The following is a 25,675-nucleotide window of genomic DNA, read 5'->3' on the forward strand; positions in this document are numbered from 1 at the left end:
ATTAATAATATTCAAGAAGAGTAAATGTTTGTTTTGTTTTTTGAGATAGGGTCTTGCTCTGCCAGACAGGCTAGAGTGCAGTGGCATGAACATGGCCTACTGCAGCCTCGACCTCCTAGGCTCAAGCTATCTACCTGCCTCAGCCTCCCGAGTAGCTGGGACAAGAGGTGTGCACCACCACACCTGGCTAATTTTTAAATTTTTTGAAGACAGAAGGTCTTGCCATGTTGCCTAGGCTGGGCTCAAGCAGTACTCTGACCCTAGCCTCCCAAAGTGTTGGGATTACAGGTGCTAGCCACTGCGACTGGCCTAAATCTTTTTTTTTTTTTTTAATTTTAAAAACTTTAAAGTTTATCCAATAAGATTAATAAAGATTGAGAAATCCTGGCCTACAGAATACATTCCTACTTGTACACAGTCACCAGTTATAAAGTTTCTGAATAAATACTTAAAGTATTTACAAATACAATTCACAATGATCCCAAGCTTGAATAAAAATGATTTTTGCAGCCAGGTGCAGTGGCTCATGCCTGCAATCCTAGCACTTTGGGAGGCCGAGGTGGGTGGATCATGAGGCCAGGAGATCAAGACCATCCTGGCTAACACGGTGAAACCCCGTCTCTACTAAAAATACAAAAAATTAGCCAGGCGTGGTGGCGGGCACCTGTAGTCCCAGCTACTGGGGAGGCTGAGGCAGGAGAATGGTGTGAACCTGGGAGGCAGTGCTTGCAGTGAGCCGAAATTGCGCCACTGTACTCCAGCCTGGGTGACAGAGAGAGACTCTGTCTAAAAAAAAAAAAAAAATTATTTTTACAACATTACCTGAAATAATACTATTTTTCTATCTGAAAATATTGTATGCAATAGTAAAGAAACATTTCATGGGAAAAAAATGAAGGGGACTGTTTTAGATTAAAAGAGACTAAAGAGACATCCGAATATAAAGCATGAGCCTTGACTAGATCCTGGGGCGGGGAGGTATAAAAGTATTTTGAAACAACTGGGAAAAATCTGAATTTGAATCAGATATTATGTAATTATGGAATTATTAATTTTATTAGGTTGGAAATGTTATTGTAAATAAGGTGGAGATGTCCTTATTCTTAGAAGATGCATGCCAAAATATGTAGGAATGACACCTGCAAGTCACTTTAAAATGATTCACAAAGAAAGTAAATATAGTAAAGCCAATTGTTAACAACTAGTGATCTAATGAATGGTAAATGGTGTAAACTGTATTACTTTCTAATATGCCTATGGCTTTTCAAATTTCTCAAAATAAAATGGAAAAAGATTGAATGAAAGCATGTTTTCTAATAAAAACTGACATCGTATATTTGAAGAATATGAGTAGATAGTAACAGTTACAATTCCCAATACCATGTTCAAAGAGTTTTAGTCTCCATTTTTAAATTTCTAATGAAATCAGGATGTTTTCATCCTAAAAGGATGATGCTAAACAATAAGTGTAATTCTGTTTTTCAGATGGTACAAACAGAAATTTCTTAATTATATAATAAGTGAAAGAACACAACTGCTTTACCAGATTATCATGACATTCTGGTTTACCACAAGAACTTACTAAACCTTGCTTCCTTTTTACTTGAGTCTCCTTTATTTTAAAATTACGCAATTTATTTATCATCCAAGTATTATCATTACTGCTCCTTTTCTCTACCAGTGAACTATTAAAATATTACTTGGGACGAGAAGGCAGACTGAGTAAACTTAGATTATGTGCAGATTTTATAGATATCATACTTTTTTTAAGTTATAGGGTAAAGCAGATATAATATTTGTCATTTGAACCATTTTTAAGTGTGAGATTCAATGGCATTAATTATGTTCACAACGTTGTGCTACCATCACTACTATCTAGTTCCATGTAGTTTATATCACCCCAAAGAGAAAGTCTGTTAACTGGTAAGAACTTCCCACCCCTCCCCCAGCCCAGCACCTCTGATAACCTCCAATCTATTTTTCCCCTTTATGCCTTTGCCTATTCTAGATTACTAAAGTAGAATTAAATATTTGTTCTTTTGCTTATTTAGTATAATGTTTTCAAGGTTCACTCATGTTGTCACATGTATCACAACTTCATTCCTTAATTACTCTATTTGTACGTATAGACCACATTTTGTTTGTCCACTCATCTGTTAATGGACACTTAGGGTGCCTCTACCTTTTTGGTTATTATGAATAATGCTGCAGTGACATAAAAAATATGTTTGAATCCTTGTTTTCAATTATTTCAGGCATATATCTAGGAGTGGAATTGCTGGATCATATGGTAATTCCAGTTTCAGATTTTTGAAGAACTACTGTTTTCCACAGTGGCTGCACAATTTTACATTCCCACCTGTAATGTACCAGGGTTCCAATTTCTCTACATTTTTACCAACTCATTACTTTCTGTTTTGTTTTTTATAGTCATCCTAGTGGGTGTGGTTTCTCATTGAGGTTTTAATTTGCATTTCCCTAATAACTAATGATGCTGAACATCTTTTCATGTGCTTGTTGGCTATTTATATATTCAAGTCCTTCAACCTATTTTATTTACAGACAGGGTCTTGCTCTTTCATCCAGCCTAGAGTGCAGTGGTTGATCACAACTAACTGTAACGCTGAACTCCTGGGTTCAAGTGATCCTCCCGTCTCACTCTCGAGTAGCTAGGACTACAGGTGTGTGCCACCATGCCAGGCTATTTAAAACAAACAAAAAAAGAAACTTTTTTGTAGAGACAGGGTCTCACTATGCAGCCAGGCTGGTCTCAAATTCCTGGCCTCAAGTGAGACTCCCACCTCATCCTTCCAAAGCACTGAGATTACAGAAGTGAATCAGCACACTTGGCCTACTTTTTTGAGACAATCTTGCTCTATTACCAGGCTGGTGTGCAGTCATGTGACAGCAGTCATGTGACATTGGCTCATTGTAACCTCTCCCTCCCAGACTCAAGCGACCCTCCCACCTCTGTCTCCTGAGTAGCTGGTACTACAGGTGTGTGACATCATGCCTGGCTAATTTTTTAAGTTTTTTATAGAGATGAAGTCTCACTATGTTGCCCAGGCAGGTCTCAAATTCCTGGGCTCCCATGATCCTCCCATCTCAGCCTCCCAAAGTGCTGGGATTACAGGAGTGAGCTACTGTACCGAACCCTGACCATTTTTAATCGGGTTGTTGGCCTTTTTATTGTTGAGTTGTAGGAGTTCTTTGTATATTCTGGATAGTAAACCCTTATCTATGATTTCCTAATATTTTCTCCCATTCTGTTGCTTTTCACTTTCTTAATAATGTCCAAAATTAATGCACAAAAGTTTCTGATTTTGATGAAGTTTAACTTATCCAATATTTCTTTTGTTGTTCATGCTTCTGTTGTCATATCTGACTCCACTGCCTAATCCCAAGGTCATGAAGATGTATCCCTATGTTTTCTTCTGAGTTTTATGGTTTTAGCACTTATATTTAGGTCACTGATGCATTTTAATTTATTATTGTATTTGAGACGGAGTCTCACTTTGTCACTGGAGTACAGTGGCGCAATCTTGGCTCACTGCAACCTCCACCTCCCGGGTTCATGCAATTCTCGTGCCTCAACCTCCTGAGTAGCTGCGACTACAAAGGTGTACCACCACGGCTGGCTAATTTTTTGTATTTTTAGTAGAGATGGGGTTTTGCCATGTTGGCCAGGCTGGTCTAGAACTCCTGTCTTCAAGTGATCCACCCGCCTCGGCCTCCCAAAGTGCTGGGGTTACAGTTGTGAGCTACCACACCCAGCCATTTTAACTTTTTATATGGCATGAGGTTGGGGTCCAATTTCCTACTTTTGCAATGTGAACCTACAGTTATACCAGTACCATCTGTTGAAGAGACTATTCTTTCTCCATTAGATGAACCTGGCAGCCTTGTCAAAAATCTACTGGCTGTACATGTATGGGTTTATTTCTGAAAACTCAATTCTGTTCCAATGGTCTGTATGTTTATCCTTATGCTAGAGTACCACAATGCTTTTGATTACTTAGCTTTGTGCTGTGCTTTGAAATTGAGTAATGTCAGTCTCTCAACTTGATTCTGCTTTATTCAAGATTGCTTTGGCTATTTGAGGCCACTTGCAATTAATGTGGATTTGAGTACTGTCCATTCCACTTTAACAAAAAAGGCTATTGGAATATTGTTAGGGATTGCATTAAATCTGTAGCTCACTTTGCTAGTAGTGACATCTTAATGACACTATTCCTATCACTGAACACAGAGATGTCTTTCCAGATATTAGGTGTTATTTTTCAGCAATGTTTTAGTTTTCAGTGTACAAGTCTTGAACTTCTTCTGTTAAATTTATTCCTGGGTATTATATTCTTAGATGCTATTTTAATGGACTTCTTAATCTCTTTCTTGTATTATTCTTTGCTGGTGTATAGACAACAGATTTTGTGTGTTGAGCTTATACCTTGAAACTTCGTTGAATTAATTTATTAGCTCTAGCGTTCTTGTGGATTCTTTGGGAATTCCTATGTATACATCATTTGCCAAAAACTAAGGTCTTATTATTGGTAAAAGTGGGTATCTTAATTTTGTACCTTATCTTAGGAGGACAGTTTTCAGTCTTTTACCATTGAATATGATGTTAGCTGTGGGTTTTTCATGAACACCCTTTATCATGCTGAAAAGTTCGCTTGAATTTCTAGTTTTCTGAGAGTTTTTTAAATCATGAAAGGGTGTTGGATTTTGTCATATGCCTTTCTGGATCTCATGTTTTCTTCCCTCCCTTTCATTCTATTAATGTGATTCTAACACATTTTTTTTTTTTTTTTTGAGGCGGAGTCTCGCTCTGTCGCCCGGACTGGAGTGCAGTGGCCAGATCTCAGCTCACTGCAAGCTCCGCCTCCTGGGTTTCCGCCATTCTCCTGCCTCAGCCTCCCAAGTAGCTGGGACTACAGGCGCCCGCCACCTCGCCCGGCTAGTTTTTTTTGTATTTTTAGTAGAGACGGGGTTTCACCGTATTAGCCAGGATGGTCTCGATCTCCTGACCTCGTGATCCGCCCGTCTCGGCCTCCCAAAGTGCTGGGATTACAGGCTTGAGCCACCGCGCCCGGCCGATTCTAACACATTTTTAACAAATAATGAAGCCCTTAGTTTTTGGTAAATTTCATAGCAATTTTTATGTGACTCCTAGTGTATCTGGCTGAAAGGATCAACTCTATCTTTGGCTTGATAATATAAAAAGAGCAATATACATAGTTATGTATAAAATGTTAAACAAGTTTGGACATGGCTGTTGAAATTTTCTTGTGCTAAAATTTGTTTAACTGTGTTTGTTTAATATTCCCTGAGAATAAAGAATTAAGAAATGTATTCTATTTTTATCTTCAGTAACACTGTAAGACCATGAAACAATTTCACCATATTTAGATTATCATGCCTAATTTAAGCTGTTATAATCTCTCCCTTGTCCATTCATCCTTTTTTTTTGAGATGGAGTCTCATTCTGTCATCCAGGCTGGAGTGCAGTAGCACGATCTCGGCTCATTGCAACCTCCGCCTCCCAGGTTCAAGCAATTCTCTGTCTCGGCCTCCCAAGTAGCTGAGATTACAGGCGACCGCCACCATGCCTGGCTAATTTTTGTATTTTTAGCAGAGACGGGGTTTCACCATCTTGGCCAGGCAGGTCTTGAATTCCTGACCTCGTGATCCACCCTCCTTGGCCTCCCAAAGTGCTGAGATTACCGGCATGAGTCACTGTGCCTGGCCCATTCATCCTTCTTATGGCATTATGTCACTTCTTCCTCTCTAAAATCCACAGTAGTTCAAATAGAAATATACTTGTCTGGACAGACTTCTTTTTATCAAATGTAAATACTATTCTCATTTTTCACTATGTACAGAGTTCCCTGTTTGAGTTAAGACGAACTACTTAGGCTAGGCACAGTGGCTCACGCTTGTAATCCCAGCACTTCGGGAGGCCAAAGTTGGCAGATCACTTGAAGCCAAGGGTTCAAGACTAGCCTGGCCAACACGGCGAAACCCTGTCTCTGCTAAAAATACAAAAAAAAGTTAGCTGGGTGTGGTGGCCCACGTCTATAATCCCAACTACTTGGGGGAGGTTGAGGCACGAGAACTGCTTAAACCTGGGAGGTGGAGATTGTAGTGAGCTGAGATTGTGCCACTCCAGCCTGGGAGACAGAGCAAGACTCAGTCTCAAAAAAAAAAAAAAAAAAAAAGAGAAAAAGAAAGAGCCACTTATGGACTGTTAAGAATGACTTTCACATTGTTCCCTTTGCAGTATACCAGGATGTTTTTTCTGTTCTCTCCTACACCAGTGTTTCTCTTTCTTCCTTCAAAATGTATACAACTGATTAGCCCTTTTATTAAGTTTATCCTTGACAGTGTACTTTCTAACTAGTCTAAACAATTTTTTTCCAGTATAATTTGGCTCCACATTTGATTGCTAATTTTCTTTAGGATAGCCTCCCTATTTCTTTTGTATTCTTAAGACAATGGGAGTGGAAATGAAAAATCCCAACCAAGGGCTTTGTAAGTAGACCAACCGAAATTCCACCAATTATTACAGGGATGTAAGGATCGATATAAGGATGTAAGGATCGATATAAGGATGTAAGCACAATTTCTGCCTCTAGTACTTACAATAGAAACACAATAGATTTTGTGCATTTAAATAACTGTAAATAAGATTTCCAAGCAAACCTGTTTTTCAACCTCCAAAGGAAGTCTCACATCTCTTCTTAGAAAAAGCTGAGATGTTTCCCTTTGAGGATCCAGATTAGTCAATTCAGCAAGTATTTCTGGCCAGTCACGAACATGTTGCAAGGGTTTATGATACGGTTTGAGTTGAAGGCCTGAAAAACATCTTTCCTTTTATAAATGATAATGTAAAAAACTCAACTATATCAATGCATAGAAACTCTGTAATAAACTATCTGCACTTCTGTACTGAATACTCACAAATTAAATTTAAATCTAAAATTAACATTTTAATCAATATTACTACCCAATTTGTGGTTAACTGCTTATTATCAAGAACGTAAGAATTATTAAAAATAATTCTTACATAAAATTTATCAAACGTATATGAAATCCTTAATTCCATTATAGCCTATTTAATTATGACATAAGTAGAATTCCTAGTTAAAAAGATACAACTAAGCCATTAAATATCCAATCATATCCATCAATTAAATTCTGTATGTATGTGTAATACTTTGAAGAACAAATATATAGTGTCATTAGGTTGATTTTAAATAAAAAGGTTGATTTTTAAATAGAAAATTCATGTAAGAGAAAAGAACATTTGTATTATTTCAAAATGAGCACAAAGAATAAAGGCAAGTTGCATGAGCACAACATTTAATGGCATTCAAATCAAATGCTATTGCCACAGAAGAAAAGTTTTCTTTTTTAATTATTAAAAAATGCTTTGAATGAAGCAGGAAGGGGGTGGGCAGGGACTTACCTCTATATTTATATAAAAAAGAAGAACATTGTATTATTCAAAATTTAAGAGTCAAGAATAAAAAGAAGTTATATTTTTTACCAACCCACTCCCAAAAAGGAATAATGAGGTTTACTAAAACATAATAAAAACTTTCTTACTGAGGTTTTCTGAACAAATCCATATAGTGAAATATTGCTGAGTTTCTTGAGAGAGACGCATTCCTTCCATTATCTGCTGCACTGTGGTATTATTTCCATGCTTCAATTCAACAGAACGATATGACCCATCCATTCTGTATATTCGAACTTTTTCATACTACAAGAAATGATAACTTATGTAACCAGCTTAAAAAATTATACATCACAACTTAACAAGATACTTTCCTTCAACTTCATGTGCTTTATTATAGATTTCTAACATGAAAAATATCAGAAACACTGTTACAAGTGAGAATCTGTTGGTGATATTTTAAAAACATTTTACTGGCTAGGCACGGTGGCTCACGCCTGTAATCCTAGCACTTCGGGAGGCTGAGGCGGGCAGATCATGAGGTCAGGAGATTGAGACCATCTTGGCTAATACAGTGAAACCCCGTCTCTACTAAAAACACACACATACACACACAAAAAAATTAGCTGGGCATGGTGGCAGGTGCCGGTAGTCCCAGCTACTCAGAAGGCTGAGGCGGGAGAATGGCGTGAACCCCAGAAGGCGGAGCTTGCGGTGAGCCGAGATCGTGTCACTGCACTCCAGCCTGGGCAACAGAGTGAGACTCCATCTCAAAAAACAAAAAACAAACCATTTTACTTCCATTAGTTGTATTTTCTAAAATATTTTCTTCTGGATGTTCCAGAAATAAGTTGGGAAACTAAGGAGAATGACTTAAAAAAATACTCAAAGTCAAATTCTTTTGACAGGATGTTTTAGCACCTTTAATGTACAATGTAAATATCATATGAGAAACACAAACTTGGTTACTGAATCTAGTGTTAGCTGAGTACTTCATGAGTCTAGTGGGTCACAAATAATACAACAGAAATGTGTACCACCAATAACTTGTCCTAAGAGGAATTTGTGATGGAACACTTTGCAGGTAAAAGTTATCAATGAACTTTGAGCCAGTTTCCTTCCCCCAGTTTAGAAAACTGCACAGAGTAGTAGCTTTCTCAATGGATTTTTATTGTTATAGGAAGTAACTGATGTCCCCAAATAACTTCCAGGTCAGTGCACTTTGGATAAAAGAACTTCAACCCTCCTACCTTATTCATTCACAATTATAAAGACTATATCAGGGATAAAAATGAGTTAAAACTACATAGTTAGAAAATAAATTGCAATGAAGTATAACATAAGGGTACCTGTACTGCTTGTCTATTTCCTTGACTGTCTTATGCTCCTGGAGTAAGTGTTTTGACAAAATGCGTAAGTGTGCGTGCGGCATGCGTGTAACATTAAAGGCAGAGATCATATATTCCTTATAATTTTCAGCATTTTGTCATGTTAAATCCACAGAGATACTCAACAAATACTTATTGTATAGTTGCTGGTTAATGCCTGGAGAGGCTTAGGTAAATGGGTTATATCTGTTAGTATAAACCCTTTATCCTTTATTTGTTGGTATAAATCTTTTTATTTCAAACAGTTTTAAAACTAATGATAGCCAGGAGTGGTGGCACATGTCTGCAGTCCCAGCTACTCAAGAGGCCAAGATGGGAGGACTGCCCAAGCCTAGAAGGTTGAGGCTGCAGTGCATCATGATTGTCTATGAACAGCCACTGTACTCCAGCCTGGGTAACATAGTGAGACTCTGTCTCATAAAAATAAAAATAATTAAATTAATGATTTTTATAATCATTATAACTCTTAGGCATAATTGAGTTTCTTCTCATTGTTAACCTTCTGTATTTTAATGTCACTACAATAACAAATTAAGCTTTATGCCTCTAAATACAATTATTATTTTAATAGCTATATGTGCCAGCATTCCATTTATGAGTTTATTTCCAGTTGTAATTAGATGGAAAGGCCAGGTTGAGTTAGCAGAATAAAAAAGCTTAGAAACACCTATTTTACTTTTATGAGGAAAATGAGTCTGTTATATATAAACTAACTTGCTGAGACTAAATGAATGAATGATGTGCAATGCTTTCATTTAAAAATACAAAATGTTGCTTAAAAGGCCTAAGTAGAGGGATATATGTCAATGAATAGATTAAAATTATGTGTAATCAGGCCAGGCGCGGTGGCTCACGCCTGTAATCCCAGCACTTTGGGAGGCCGAGGCAGGCGGATCACGAGGTCAGGTGATTGAGACCATCCTGGCTAACATAGTGAAACCCCATGTCTACTAAAATTACAAAAAATTAGCCAGGCGTAGTGGCAGGCGCCTGTAGTCCCAGCTACTTGGGAGGCTGAGGAGGAGAACTGCTTGAACCCAGGAAGTAGAGGTTGCAGGGAGCCAAAATCATGCCATTGCATTCTAGCCTGGGTGACTCCATCTCAAAAAAAAAGCGTAATCAACACATCAAGCATCGAAATTATATGAAAAATTTAAGAGTTATGAAAGTTTTATTTACTTATTTTTGCAAGTCTTAGTTTGTTATGCAAGAATAAATGTCCAAATGTTAGGGATAATAACAAATGAGATACCTATCCAGTCTACAATGAAGTTTTTTTGTTTGTTTGTTTGAGACGGAGTCTTGCTCTGTTGCCCAGGCTGGAATGCAGTGGCACAATCTCGGCTCACTGCAACCTCCGCCTCCTGGGTTCAAGCAATTCTCCTGTCTCAGCCTTCTGAGTAGCTGGGACTACAGGCGCATGCCACCATGCCCAGCTGATTTTTGTATTTTTCATAGAGATGGGGTTTCACCATGTTGGCCAGGATGGTCTTAATCTCTTGACCTTGTGATCCACCTGCCTCAGCCTCCCAAAGTGCTGGGATTACAGGCGTGAGCCACCATGCCTGGACTACAATGAGGTTTTATAGCAGTAAAGAAGCCATCTAATAGTTTGTCTTTCCACTCTTGCCACAGATCCTCAAATTTAAATCTTATTAATTTAAATACTATGCTTGGTTCTAACTATGAAGATAATTCTTACAGGCTTGTTAATGGCTTCCTTCAACAATTTTGCAGCTTCTTCCCAGTTATTTTGTTTGTTTTCTTCACAAATATTTAACGGAGATCTTCCTTGCTGGTCTGTTATATGCTAGAAACGTGGGTGGGGAGGGGACAAAAAGGCATTACTTATTATGGTATTCTAAGGGAAAATGTCATCCAATTACTCAAAGTTTCATAAAAAAAGAGACTCTTGTCAAGTACTAAGTAAGTATTAACCACACTTAGTATGTATTATGTTTAGAATAAACAAGAGTTGCCAAGATAAAAGACTCAAAGCACTAATCAATGTGATTACTGTTTTTTAAAAGTTCTGATAAAGACATAACAAGGGTTTTGTTAATACTATTTTCCTCTTTATGATATACTTTTTATGCATTTCCTTTATGAAATTCTGGAAAATCTTTTTCCTTTTTCAAGATGTTTTTGGAGAAATACAATACAAAATGAAAAGTGGTTAAATTCTACATACATTCTGAAGACAGACTGTGGTGATGGTTGTGCAATAATGTAAATGTACTTAATGCCTAAAAATGGTTAATGTAAAATTTAGGTATAAATTTTAGATTTAAAAAATCTAAAAAAATTTAAAAAAAGTACGTTCAAAAGCACAACTCATATATTCCATTACTTATTCTATAAAGCACAACTCATATATTCTGTTACTTACTCTATAAAGTAATGGAACTTATTTTTATTTTTCAGATGAACTCTCAAGCATACAGTTGAACATTTTAGTGTCATTACTTGTTATTCACTGCTTGAATATTACTTTTAAAAACCTGGAAAATAACTTACTCTATCAATTTCTGGATGGTTTAGGAGAATCTGTACTATTTCAGCATGTCCTCCTCCAGCAGCAAAATGAAGAGGAGAACTAAGTTGTCCATTTAAAAGGTTCGGATTGCACTTTCCTTTCTCTAACAATATGCGAGTGGCCTCAACTTTTCCATACCTGTATGAAAAAACAAACAAAAAACAACAAAAAAACTTACCTAAAAAAGTCATCTGAAATGTTTTTAAAAATCCAAATTTTAGATGATATCTCAAAAAAATCTAAGAATTTTCTAGGACAGAGAGCAAAGGATTATTAAGATACTGACATAATGTTTTCAATGATTAGGGGTTTCTTATTAATTATTCTGATTTAATTAAACTGTTTCTATTTCTGATAAACTGGAAGAAAATATAACCTCAAATACAAGATAGAGCAGATGACAGAGAAACACCCCATGTGAAGTACAAAAGTTAGATACAATTTTAAGCCAAATATAGTTTCAGAAACAGAAAGTAACTTAGTAAGAAAACTTAGTAAGAATGCTTTTCACTTAGGCCTGGCTGTCTACAAAATAGGCCCAAAGACGTAATTCTATATATAGTTGCTATATTAGACAATGTGAGAGAGACAAAGACATATAAAATATGTGGTTTCTACCATGAATGGTTTACAGTGTAATTTGAGGCAAAACATAAACATGGGATAAGTTACATAATGCTGTAAAATTTAAGTATGGTATTGTTTGTCAATGCTTTAAAAAATATCAGAGGCTGGGCGCAGTGGCTCACACCTGTAATCCCAGCACTCTGGGAGGCAGAGGCAGGCGGATCACAAGGTCAGGAGTTCGAGACCAGCCTGACCAACATGGTGAAACCCTGTCTCTACCAAAAATACAAAAATCAGGCAGGCATTGTGGCACATGCCTGTAATCCCAGCTCCAGAGATATAATTCCAGAAAACGAGATATGATTCAGTCTAGATGGTCCTGTAAAGTGCTCTGATAGAAGAACAAATTGAACTGAATCTTACTATTTTTGAGGCTGAATCTCACTCTATGCCCAGGCTGGAGTGCAGTGGTGCAATCTCAGCTCACTGTAATGTCTGCCACCTGGCTTCAAGAGGTTCTTGTGTCTCAGCCTCCCAAGTAGCTGGGATTACAGGCACGCGCCACCATGCTCAGCTAATTTTTGTGTTTTTAGTAAAGATGGGGTTTTGGCCAGATGTGATGGCTCACGCCTGTGATCTCAACATTTTGGGAGGCTGAGGTGGGCGGATCACAAGGCCAGGAGTTTGAGACCAACCTGGCCAACATGGTGAAACCCTGTCTCTACTAAAAATACAAAAATTAGCCGGGTGTGGTAGCAGATGCCTGTAATCCCAGCTACTTGGGAGGCTGAGGCAGGAGAATCACTTGAACCCAGGAGGTGGAGGTTGCAGTGAGCTGAGACTGCGCCACTGCACTCCAGCCTGGCTGATAGAGCAAGACTCTGTCTCGGTGGGTGGGGTGGGAAGACAGGGTTTCGCCATGTTGCCCAGCCTGGCCTCTAACTCCTGGGCTCAAACAATCCACCTGCCTCAGCCTCCCAAAGTGCTGGGATTACAGGCATGGGCCACAACACCCGGCCTGAACTGGATTTTTAAATAGGAAAGAACTGAAGAGATGTTGAAGAGAGGTAAAATATTTTAGGTAGACAGTAAAGGAGTAAGCAAAGGTCTCAGAAGAGTACAAAGCATACGCACACAGTGAGTGAGTCAACCTCTTGGTTATAGCCAAAGACTTAACGTAAAGCTGCAATCTGAAGCAAGGGTAGAAACTAATTTATCGTGTGGAAATAAGAGGGTGAGGTGGGAGGAGGAATGGAAACTTGGTTTTAGTTTTAGATATGGAACATCTGAGGGGAAAACAGCCCATCTTTAGAACTGATTTTCCATCTGTTTTTCCTTTCTTCCCCTTCACAAATACTATGCCTTTTCTATATTCCAAATAAGATATTTTCATCCCACACTTTATTCAGGTGATTTGTTTTGCTCAGGTTTTGCTATTCTTTTTTTTTTTTTAACTTTTATTTTAGACTCTGGGGTACATGTGCAGGTTTGTTATACAGGTAAACTCGTGTCATGGAGGTGTGTCATACAGATTATTCCACCACCCAGGTACTAAGCCTAGTACCCAATAGTTATTTTTTCAGCTCCTCTCCCTCCTCTGGGCTTCCACCCTCAAGGAGGCCCCAGTGTCTGCTGTTCCCTTCTTTATGCTCATGAGTTCTCATCATTTAGCTCTGACGTATAAGTAGGAACACGCAGTATTTTCTGTTCCTGTGTCAGTTTGCTAAAAATAATGGCCTCCAGCTCCATCCATGGTCTTGCAAAGACATGATCTTGTTCTTTTTTCTGGTTGCATAGTATTCTATTTTATATATATATATATGTACCACATTTTCTTTAACCACTCTGTTATCATGGGCATTTAGGTTGATTGTATGTCTTTGCTATTGTGAATAGTGCTGGAATGAACGTTGCATGTATGTACATATGTCTTCATGGCAAAATGATTTATATTCTTCTGGGTATATACACAGTAATGGGATTGCTAAGTCAAATGAAAATTCTGTTTTTAGCTCTCTGAGGAATTGCCATACTGCTTTCCACAATAGTTGAACTAATTTACACTCCCACCAACAGTGTTCCCTTTCTCGGCAATCTTGCCAGTATCTGTTATTTTTAAGACTTTTTAATCATAGCCATTCTGACTGGTGTGAGATGGTACTTAAACTAAAGAGCTGCTCCGCACAGCAAAAGAAACTATCAACAGAGTAAACAGACAACCTACAGAATGGGAGACAATATTTGCAAACTATGCATCTGACAGAAGTCTAATATCTAGCATCTGTAAGAAACTTAACAAATTCATACGAAAAAACCACGCCATTAAAAAGTGGGTAATACATGGATACTTTTCTAAAGAAGACATACATGCAGCCAAGACACATATAAAAAAAAGCTCAATATCACTGATCATTAGAGAAACGCAAATCAAAGCCACAATGTTCTTTGCTATTCTTAAGACATCCTTTCCCCCTTCCTGATTTTGTTCAGGTTAAATTCCATTATGCCTCTGAAACAGTTTAAAACCTATCCTCTCTATATTCCCACTACGTTTTAGCATTGTATTTTTGCTTTTTTTTTGCAACTTATTTTACCTAATTTCATCCTTGTTTATCCACATCTCCTCTCTATCAGGTTGGAAGCTCCTTGAGGGTAGGGACGGTGTCTTTATATTCTCCAAAGTGCCTTATATACAAAGAGATAAGTAACTGAAATGTTTAGTAGGCAACTTGAAACTACTTAGGTGGAAGGCAAAAGGTTAGACTATCTATCTGAGAATATGTAAAATCATCTCATTGAAAAGAATTAAATTGTCTGAAAGAATGGATGAAATCTTTCTGAGAACAAATAATATGATCACCTTAGAACAATGAAATACATCTAAAAGGGAAGACAGGAAAAGATAGTGAGGGAGCAATTCAAGAAGTAATAATAAAGATAATACAAACATACATTTTGTATGATGCCTTAAAATTTCCCAGCTATCTTCTTGTATAATTATTTAATATAATCATAGAAATTTATAAAATAGGTGGAGGTACTTTTTTATTGCACAGATGAGAAAAATGGAGCTTGATGCAGTTAAATAACTTGCCCAAAGTCTCACGGTGACTAGCCAGAGTTGGAAGCCAGTTTTCTGAATCTTAGTACTACTACTAAGACACAGGTTTGGATCACAGAATGGAGGCCAGTGAGTGTTTCAATAGCAATGATAAGATAGCAATAATATCTTGCATTTGTACTGAACTTCATTATAGCTCCATTATGCCCTTTCAACTCCAATTTGTTCTTAGAATGAAGAGTGGGCAAGAATTAAATGCTGCAGAGCAAGGAAAGAGATCAAAAACTCAGAAAAAGTTAAGGTTTATGAAGAGTGAAAAAGAGAAAGCAGAGTGTGTTGCCCACTCACCTTTGAAATCTGACTGTGAAAGGAAGGAAAGAAACAGGATGGTAGCTAAAAGAAGTAGGTTCAGGTGAAGGTAACTTTCAAGAAGGAAGAGAATCACGCATGTTTGAGGGCAAGAAGAAAGTAGGTGTGGAAAAAGAAAAGTGAATTTAAGGGGAATAAGAACAATTTTTACATGTATACCCTATGATACAGGAGAGAGATAGGGACAAAAAGTGATCATCAGGGATGGAGAAGAACATTTCTGAAGCCTTAAATTTTCTTTGAAAATAGGGGGCAAAAAAGAGTATAGGGATTACGAAAGTAGAAACAGAAAGTAGTGAAAGTTTAAGTATTTAGAAGTAGAAATATTTAGAACAGCTTGGAAGGGGAGGACTAAAAGGCTGAATGAAACAAAGAGTACAGATAGCTAATATACAGGGAAGCTCTAAAAGAAATTGGATGAAATAATTTGTAGGAAGCCAAATCATCATAGTTTGAAAAGCACTAACAATGCTCTGAAGTCTGAAAGTACTATTAGAGAAAGAAGACACCGATTCGATTCAAAATAGAGGGTCTGGCATAGGGGTACAGGAAGAATAAAGTAGTGAGAGAATAGGAAATGTCATTGAGACATTTACTGAGTGGCTGTTAAGTTCTCCACATGGGGTAAAAGCCATTTTAAATATTTCGGGAAAATGATTCTAGAAAGTAAGGAATGGTTTTCACGTGTCTGGCTACCAATCTTGAATTTTAAACTCTTATTTTTTTCATTAAATTGTGTTATGTTAACATATATAGGTATTATTTTTAACACACACGAAATATTTTTCAGTTTCTATTTCTAATATCTTAACACTGGCTTTAATCCACATAAACAAAAACTCTTTGGAATCCTGTAACTGTTAAGAGTGAAAAAGTATCCGGAGACCCAAAAGTTTGAGAATCACTAATCTAATTAAAACCCTCATTTTAAAGACGAGAAAAGAGACCAAGCGAGGTAAAAATATCTTGTCTAACCTTACAAAAATAGGACTAAACCCTAGCCTCTTCACTGTATCACAGTCAAGAGCCCAGTGACCCCTCCTCAGTCTTTGTACCAATTAGTGAACAAGAGTGTATTTCCAAGATAAATTTAAATTCCTTACTGAATAGTTAAATCATTCTTTATTTGAATTCATGTCAATTAAATGAGGCATCTGACTAACAGTATTGCAAGGTGACCCATACTACTCCTGTTACATGAAACTTGATTATCCAGCTGACACAAAATTAATTTATCCAAGTATAAAACTCTTTTCCTTGGCATACTCAAGTAACAAAAATTTGCAAATGAAAATATTACAGATTAATAAATTTTAGATTTAGACATCAAAATCTTTACATTTTTACAATATTTATTCCTTTTTTTTTTTTTTTTCCCAAGATGTAGTCTTGCTCTGTCGCCCAGGCTGGAGTGTGGTGGCGGGATCTCAGCACACCGCAACCTCCACCTCCTGGGCTCAAGCGATTCTCCTGCCTTAGACTCCCAAGTAGCTGGGATTACAGGTGCCTGCCACCACGCCAAGCTAATTTTTGTATTTTTAGTAGAGACAGAGTTTCACCATGTTGGGAAGGCTGGTCTCAAACTCCTGACCTCAAGTCATCTGCCCTTCTTGGCCTCTCAAAGTGCTGGGATTACAGGTGTGGGCCACTATGTCCGGCCAAAACTTACTCTTAAAAGCCAAGATTTATTGAGTGCTCATCATATGCTCTCAAAGCACATTACTTGTAATTTTTCTTTTAATATTAGGGAAGGTACCATTTTTAAGCCCATCTTGTATAGATAAAGAAACAGACCCTTAGAGACATAAAGTAACACCAAAGATCGTATTTTAGGAACTAAAATGGTACTGAAACATAGGTACATTCCAAAGCATAGTAAGTACAATGCCCGTGCTTCTGTTTTTATGTAATAGTCGAAAATATTACCATTCTTTCATTAGAGAGAAAAAAAAAACACCCCTGCAACAAAAAGGGGCAACCATACAGTCAAATATAATCTCGGGATTCCTCAACTAAAATTCATTGCCTTTGCCTTTTCCAAATCTACAGTCCACTTTGTTGGAATCTGAACTATATTCTCTACCTCTTTTTATTTAGCTCCTGGTAAAGCATGTGATTTCTTTTTTTCCTTTTTTTTTTTTTTGAGACGAAGTCTCGCTATGTCGCCCAGGCTGGAGTGCAGTGGCATGATCTCAGCTCACTGCAAGCTCCGCCTCCCGGTTTCACACCATTCTCTTGCCTCAGCCTCCCGAGTAGCTGGGACTACGGGTGCCCGCCACCAAGCCTGGCTAATTTTTTGTATATTTAGTAGAGATGGGGTTTCACGGTGTTAGCCAGGATGGTCTCGACCTCCTGACCTCGTGATCCGCCCGCCTTGGCCTCTCAAAGTGCTGGGATTACAGGTATGAGCCACCACGCCCGGCTGCATGTCATTTCTTTTAGTATTGTTTTTGCTGCCAGTATTTTCTGGTAATCTGAAGAAACAACTATTAACTCAGTTAAAGATGATTAGGGTAACTCTTAATATAAAAACTCCATGTAATAGGAAACATAAGAGCATATTTTTAAGGAAACAGAAAAAAGATCTTTATATATAAAGCAACTATAGTTAACTGCTTGATTACAAATATTAAAATCAGATAAATCAAAAGAATTTTCAGTTGGAAGAAACTCTAGAAATGATCTAATTATTACATTTTATATATGGATAAATAAACTGGATGCAGAGAGGTAAAGTGAATTACCTTGCTCAATCTAATACAACTAAGACACTGTGGACATTTAACAAGGCAACAAACAATGTGGTACTTCTTTTCTTTTTTTTTTTTTTTGAGATGGAATCTCACTCTGTTGCCAGGCTGGAGTGCAGTGGCACAATCTTGGCTCACTGCAATCTCTGCCTCCCGGGTTCAAGTGATTCTCCTGCCTCAGTCTCCCGAGTAGCTGGGATTACAGGCATGCACCACCACGCCTGGCTAATTTTTGTATTTTTAGTGGAGATGGGGTTTCACCATTTTGGCCAGGTTGATCTCGATCTCCTGACCTTGTGATCCACCCGCCTCGGCCTCCCAAAGTGCTGGGATTACAGGCGTGAGCCACTGCTCCTGGCTGGTACCTCTTAAATTAGCCAAGGAAACTTACTTTAAACAATAGGTGAAGAGCAACTTTCCCACAGAAATAATGTAAAAAACTTTATTATATCCTTTCTAGAAGATGACTTAAAGTAAACAGTTTACTACTACTCTAAACACTAACAACTCAGCCCAACTGAGGGGAAAAATAATTATGTGAGAGGAGGAGAAGACCAAGAGCTACACTGGGAAACTAGTGGAAAGAGCTAACCCCAATTCTGTCCCAACACTAGTATCTAACATAATTGAAAGCTGTGGTTCTAATGAAGGCTTTTGAGGGCTTCTTGATAACCAAAGTTTCTCAAAGCACTAAAAGGATACTTTTATAACAAGATGCAAGGTCAAATTGTAAGTAGTTAACATATGCAAACTTCACAGAAAGGATAAGCATAACATAATCCAATACAAAACAAGAGAAACTGCAAGGTGAATAAGTGACCGTGTACTCTACGATGACACTTACTAGTCATTAAGTATCCTACTATATCATCTGGCAATGCCTAAGAACACTAACAGTACATTCCCCATGGGGCAGACCTTACAATTCTGAACATTGGCACATATACAATCATCTAAGATCAAAACAGAAAACTCCTAAGGCAAACGGGTAGAGAAAAAGTATCTGGAATGAGAACAGTTTTGAAAAGAAGTACTAACATTTATAATTAAAAATGTATTCTTTCTAAATAGAAAAGAACAAATATTCCATTTACCAGCAGGCATAATGAATGGGTGCCCAGTGGTCACTGTCTAATTGGTTGACTGAAAATCTTTCACTGAGAAGACGGCTTAGTAATTCTGAATCTCCTTCACAGGCGCTTCGGTGGAGAGGAAAATCATCTACCCACTGTCGTTCCCTAATCATTAAAAAGAAATTTTGAAAAATACAAACAGGACTGTTAAAATTGTTTCAAAAGAAGTGTGACACATCTATGAAAGCTCTACATCACTGAGCAGCTATAAACTCAATAGTGACTACAATGCATACAAAATGCATATATAATTTTAAACAATACTTTAAATTAGAATGTAAGTTTTCATAAAAGCAATGTGGAGTAAAACTGAAACAGTACTTGTCTTCTGTGACACTGCTCATGCTTCTCTGCCATTTTTCCTGTTTAGGTATTTGGATTTTTGAGTAGTCTGGAGCTCCTAGACCAAAGTATGGATTTATTACCACTTTATCTACCTAGAAAGGGAAAACAATAACAAAAACCCATTAAGAGCTTTGTCCTCTTAATGTTTACATGTTTACATTTTAAATTTATTTATTTATTTATTTACTGAGAATGAGTCTTGCTCTGTTGCCCAGGCTGGAGTTCAGTGCTGCGATCTCAGCTCACTGCAACCTCTGCCTCCCAGGTTCAAGCGATTTTCCTGCCTCAGCCTCTGGAGTAACTAAGACTACAGGGGTACACCACCACATCCAGCTAATTTTTGTATTTTTAGTAGAGATGAGATTTCACCATATTGGCCAGGCTGGTCCCAAACTCCTGACCTCAGGCAATCCGCCCTCCTTGGCCTCCCAAAGTGCTGGGATTATAGGCGTGAGCCACTGCACCAGGCCTTCATGTTTATAATTAGTAATATATGTATATATCTCAGGAAAAAAAATTACACTTCAGATAAAACGTCTTTTAAATCAGAGCTAAAATTCATTCAACTCTTACCCGATTTGTATATTGAAGATCTGATCCAAACAAAGGGTTGTAAATACAGGTATCTGCTTTCTCTAGGGCTAACATTTTACTCTTTATTTCTAGTGCACTATAGCCCATATGTAGTGAGTTTTCTGTCTGACCTGATTCAGTAGCATATGCAGGATTTATGACATTAGTTTTTATCCGCTCAAGAGGAGAAGGTCGGAATAAAGCTGGAATAAAGTGAGACTGTGCATGACGTTCATCTAACCACCTGGCAAAATAAAAATAGAGGTAGAAGTAGCCATTTGAAAGTAAAGATCAAAAAGGTAGATTACTATCTAACTCTGATATATGACACTTGTGAATATTACTTTCAGATTTTTATAATTTTAATTCAGTGTTAGTTAAGTACTTTATTATTTTTAAAATTTATTTATATTGCAAATTGATTTTAACAATTAAGAAAACATGCATAATACTGTACATAGTTTCGGGGCACATGTGATAATACATTCATATGATCTGTAAAGATCAAGTCAGTATACAAATACTTCATTTATTATTAATAGAAGTTTTCTTAATGGATACAGCAAATAAATTTTTTAAATGTATATGCCATTATAGTAATAAAAACTCCTTTCAAAAAACATAAAAGTACTGTTAAAATTCAAACTACTGAGATGTAGGTGACATTAGCCCTCTTCTTACAGAAAGACAAAGGCATAAGAGGTTGAATGACTTATTCACTGATAAGAGTAACTCAATATTAAATGTATAGTTTCATAACAGGGGAATCTCAATTCTTAAGCCACGGCAGTGTTTGCCATTTCTGAAAAATAAAATTAACATGCTGTACCCAGGCCACGCAACCTTATCTTGGGGTTTTTCATTTTTATATTAGAATTGAAAAACTTACCATTTTTTAAATACATATATTATTTTCATTATTTTCTTCTCAAAGTGTCTATATCTATCAGAATTAACTTCTACTATAAACATGTATTTGATTAATTAAAAAATACTTCTAATGGCATTTCTTACTTATCCAAGGCTATTAACATCCTTGCTGTAAGTGTAGCAAAGTGAGTACTGGATTCACTACAGACTCGCATGATATCTTGAAAGCAATAAAAAATTGGGCATCCTGGGGTATATATATATTTAGTATTATCTGAAAAAGAAAAATGAAGAATTATGCTACTATATAAAAGATTTACATCTGCATGTTTTCATCTAAAAATATATGTTACAAAATTAAAACTTGTTAAGTATAAAATAAATTGTTCTAGATTTGGAATTAGAAGGCCTGGATTCAAGTGATGACTAGCTCTGTGACCTTGTCCACTCAGATAAATGCAACATTTAGAATTTTGGAGGACTGCAGAAACTGTTTCCTCTTTCTCTTCCTCAACAATGTTGTAAAACTCATTAATAAGATTTCCAACGCTACTTAAGATACTGAACTTTTTAACCTAAGTATGCCTGGAAAAATATATCTGGAATGCTACAGCTGGCTAATAAAATACATGTGAGCACTGTGTAGCAGCAGCCTGATGGGATGTCCATGGTGGGTGATTAATACAGTATATCATCAGTATTACTACTATCTTACATGACGCTAGTGCTCAGTAGTTTTCAAGGTGATTTCGTATCTAATACCTCATTGAATTTTCCAGCACTATGAAACAAGTGGAAGCAGGTAGCAATATTGTCCCTATTTTACAAATAAAGAGCTAAAGATTAAAGAGGAGATTTGCCCAAGGTCACAAAATTATAGGGCTGCAAGGTCTGTACTGAAACTCAATGTGTTTATTATGCCAGGGTGTCCAAGGAATAAAATATTACATCTTCACATTAGGTTTCCTTTTTAAAAATATTACTGATACTATTAGGCAGATTATATTAGAACTATTATGGATTCTTGTCCCAAATACTAGATAGGTTCTGATCATAATCTGTTAATTTTCCAGAATACTTCAGGATCAATTTTTATTTTATCTATGGCATATCTTTAGAAAAATCCTTTATTGTAACCTGAGCACTTTAAATTTCAATGATGCCTTCCCTCCTCATTTCTTCATTCTTTTAAAAACTAAAACAAAAACATTACTGTTGAGCCAAGAAGCCTGTATATTATTTTGAAATCAAAATGTCTTTAACATATTTCCCTTCTTCTATTAATTTTAAAATATGTATTTTATAATATTATAGTAGTAACTATGAATGCAAATTCCTAAGTTCCTCAGTAGATCTTTACTTAGCATCTAAAGTATATGAAGATTTGTAAGATATATTTAGACTTTACCTTTGACAACTGATGGAACAATAAATAATGACGCTTCTCTGCCCATCTTCTCTCCATCCAGAGGAAATTTTTTCATTAGTACAACTCGTTTTCCTAATCATTTTTAAAAAGTTAGCAAAACAAAAATAATACACTTTTAAATCTTATAAATTACCTTGAGAATTAGAAAACAGATACTTCAAAAGGCAGCATTAAGAGGAACTGAAATACACTAAGTCAACTTTATTATATGTACTTAAAAAAAATCTGATAAATCCAAAATCATTCTGTGGACAATCCTTGTAGATTTAGGGTCCTAGTCTTGACCTCCTAGAAGAGAAGCTTCCTAAGCAAAGCGAGGAAAACTGTTCTGCTAAGAGCTGAGAGGGCAGAACGACAATGTACTGTGCAGGGTCAATAGGCATATACCACCTCACTCAACTAGGATAGAGACAGTAAGAATTTTATTATATTCTGGCATATGTAAGTTTCAAAGTCTTAATGTTTAGTGGCTCTTCATTTAATATTTAACCTCCATCCTCAATTTCAGGCTTTATTAAAATCTGATTGGGCTACAAACTATTGTTCTGAATTGTAACTACCATTCTTAATGTTTTTCCTGAATTGGCAGTAAGTTATTAATGAATAATAACCTACAAGTCTTGTATTCTAAAACCCCTCATCCTCTAGACCTTTGTCATACTTTCAATGCTTCCAATTTCCTCACCCTAAGAAATAGAACCTCGTTCCTGACCCAGGTAGAAATGCCTAGTAGGCAGGTGGGATGCCTTCTGTGGCAAGTAAATGATGTAAGACTTCAAATAGATTCATTTATTCACAAAATATCAGAGTCAATATTTGTGATTATTAAGACCTTCTTTATTATAGCCCCCAATTATTTCACAAAATGAACACTTGTACAAAATATAAGTGTTAGATACAGAACATTCTAATATACTTCAGAGGCACTATTTCTTTTGCCTAGCTTGAAGTCTTGTCTCTACTTAATCTTTCCTGCCTTGCTGTTTCCCCAAACCCAGTTACGATCTATTATTTAAATGCCTATTTTGCAAATTATATATGTAACTATGAGATCTGTCAGTGGGGCAGGGAAGCACTGACAAGTTAGGAGATGAAGGTTCTAGTCCTAATTCCTCTACCAATGGAAATGCTTATAGGAGGAGACAGCCTATGCCTGCATTCCCATTTTATAGATGTGAAAATCACTACCTATCAACAGGATCAATTTAAGAATTTCATGTATAAGTATGGTAGTGCTTTGTAAATGACATACAACACAGTAAAATATTAAGCCTAACCACTGCTAATAGTCATTTGTGATTTTCATGTGATGTTTACATAAGGAATCATATTACTTCAAAAATATTTCATAGATTTAGAAAAACAAATAGGATATTCAGGATAGAGTATGGCTCATTAATATATTATGCTTTGCTACTTTAATTTCTTGTTAAACGCTCCCTGAAAATACATTAGTACATTTTATGTCTGAGTATACAGGGCAAAATGGTGCTAGATATGTTTCACAGTGACTGTCCACTCATAACTCCTCCTAAGGGAAACTATCCAGCCCTCTGGATCAGGGCAAGTTTTTGTTAACAGTGAGATCTCTTCCATATCCCTCTGGGTAAAAGGACCTAGTGGCAGAGCTTAGTTAATGCATAACAAATTATGACTTGTCTATAATTTATGTCTATAATGATTTGTCAGCTCAAATATGTGATTTAGATAATCAGATTTCTGTCTCGGGGATTTGGTGTCAGGATAGATGCTGATAACTATAACAATCTGGCAATAGTAGAATAAGTTTAGATGAAAATTTATCAGAGAAGTCCAAGACTGAGGTAGATGAGACTGACCAATCTGTGGCATCCAAAGACAGTCTTCACATGCCTTGATTCCCAAAAAAGGATAGCTCCCTCCACCTTTTTAATAAGCTAAGATTGCTTTCTTGATCTTCTTATTATATAGTGAATCTGGTAATTAGAGAAAAGGAATTCTCTTTATGAGACTCAAAGTATTTATCAGAGATCATATGCAGGAACTTTTATTTTTTTGAGATGGAGTCTTACTCTGTTGCCCAGACTAGAGTGCAGTGGCACAATCTTGGCTCACTGTAACCTCCATCTCCCATGTTCAAGCAATTCTTCTGCCTCAGCCTCCTGAGTAGCTGGGACTACAAGGCATGCACTACCACGCTGGGCTAATTTTTGTATTTTTGGTAGAGATGGGGTTTAACCACATTGGCCAGGCTGGTCTCAAACTTCTGACCTCGTGAAACACCCACCTCAGCCTCCCAGAGTGCTGGGATTACAGATGTGAGCCACTTTGCCTGGTCACAGGAACTACTTATAATCCTGAGTTAAAATCCTTACAGTCCCAACCCACAAAAACTCTTCAGGCTCTATTAGGGGAAGTAGCCTATCAGGGAGCTAAAATACAGTGAATGGTACCTCCAAAAGTTAAGAAACACAGGCTTATAGCTCAGTTATGTATCTCTAGAAAACAAATACCCAAAATAACTAATAAGTCAAACCACAGGATTTGGCTGTATCTCTGCAACAAAAACAATCTCTTTACTGAAACAGATGAATCAGACAACTAATCCCTATAAAAATATACACTGAATAAGCTTTGAAAAACCAAAAAAGTAGGCATAGAGAGGTATGCTTTACTTCACTAACAACTGTTTTCTACTGCTGCTTGACTGAATTGGCTTTACTTTTTAAATTGTAGTAACTGAATCCTGGATATAGTTTGTAGTTTCTGTAACATTTGACTGCTATCTGTTTCTACAGCCTGAGAAAATGGATCATTACTTTCTAATCACGTTCAAAGGCTATTATGTAATATTTTAAATGGGGCCTCAATCTTTCAGGGTTAATACTTCCATAATTCAGTCTGACTTTCTGAAAAGGGTCTTCTTTCTATGACCAAATAGGAAGAAAACCTCTGCTACCTGGTAATTTACAGGACTTTCCCTAATCCACGAATATTAACTTTTACTTAGTTTTGGAGAGATGAGTATAGTTTCCTCTGTCATTAAGTAGAGAAATAGGAATAGTAGTTAAAAGATACTTACCTAGGGAACTATATTTCACATCAACATTGTGAATTCTTTAAATACTTTTCAACTTTTAAAATATTTGTCAAGTTACGTCTTGAAGGGGCTGGGGTGTACCTTAAAAAACACTTGAGTTTTTTTTTTGCAAGTTTGTT

At 36.8% G+C, this 25,675-nt stretch overlaps 1 protein-coding gene across 11 annotated transcripts in view; it reads right to left on the bottom strand.

Moving 5' to 3' along the window:
* KRIT1 (KRIT1 ankyrin repeat containing) overlaps positions 1-25,675 on the bottom strand; it is a 47,227-nt gene that overhangs the window by 16,528 nt on the left and 5,024 nt on the right. For all 11 annotated transcript variants that reach the window (XM_033194819.1, XM_033194817.1, XM_033194818.1 and 8 more), the window contains 9 exons: positions 22,457-22,549; positions 21,193-21,322; positions 20,179-20,422; positions 19,582-19,697; positions 19,222-19,365; positions 11,362-11,518; positions 10,547-10,654; positions 7,606-7,762; positions 6,700-6,851 (listed from right to left, as the gene is read on the bottom strand). In XM_033194819.1, coding sequence (XP_033050710.1) covers positions 6,700-6,851; positions 7,606-7,762; positions 10,547-10,654; positions 11,362-11,518; positions 19,222-19,365; positions 19,582-19,697; positions 20,179-20,422; positions 21,193-21,322; positions 22,457-22,549 — 1,301 coding nt within the window. The remainder of the gene's footprint in view (positions 1-6,699; positions 6,852-7,605; positions 7,763-10,546; positions 10,655-11,361; positions 11,519-19,221; positions 19,366-19,581; positions 19,698-20,178; positions 20,423-21,192; positions 21,323-22,456; positions 22,550-25,675) is intronic.

The sequence above is a fragment of the Trachypithecus francoisi genome, unplaced genomic scaffold (assembly GCF_009764315.1).
Source record: "Trachypithecus francoisi isolate TF-2019V2 unplaced genomic scaffold, Tfra_2.0 Lachesis_group4, whole genome shotgun sequence".
NCBI classification, from domain to species: domain Eukaryota; kingdom Metazoa; phylum Chordata; class Mammalia; order Primates; family Cercopithecidae; genus Trachypithecus; species Trachypithecus francoisi.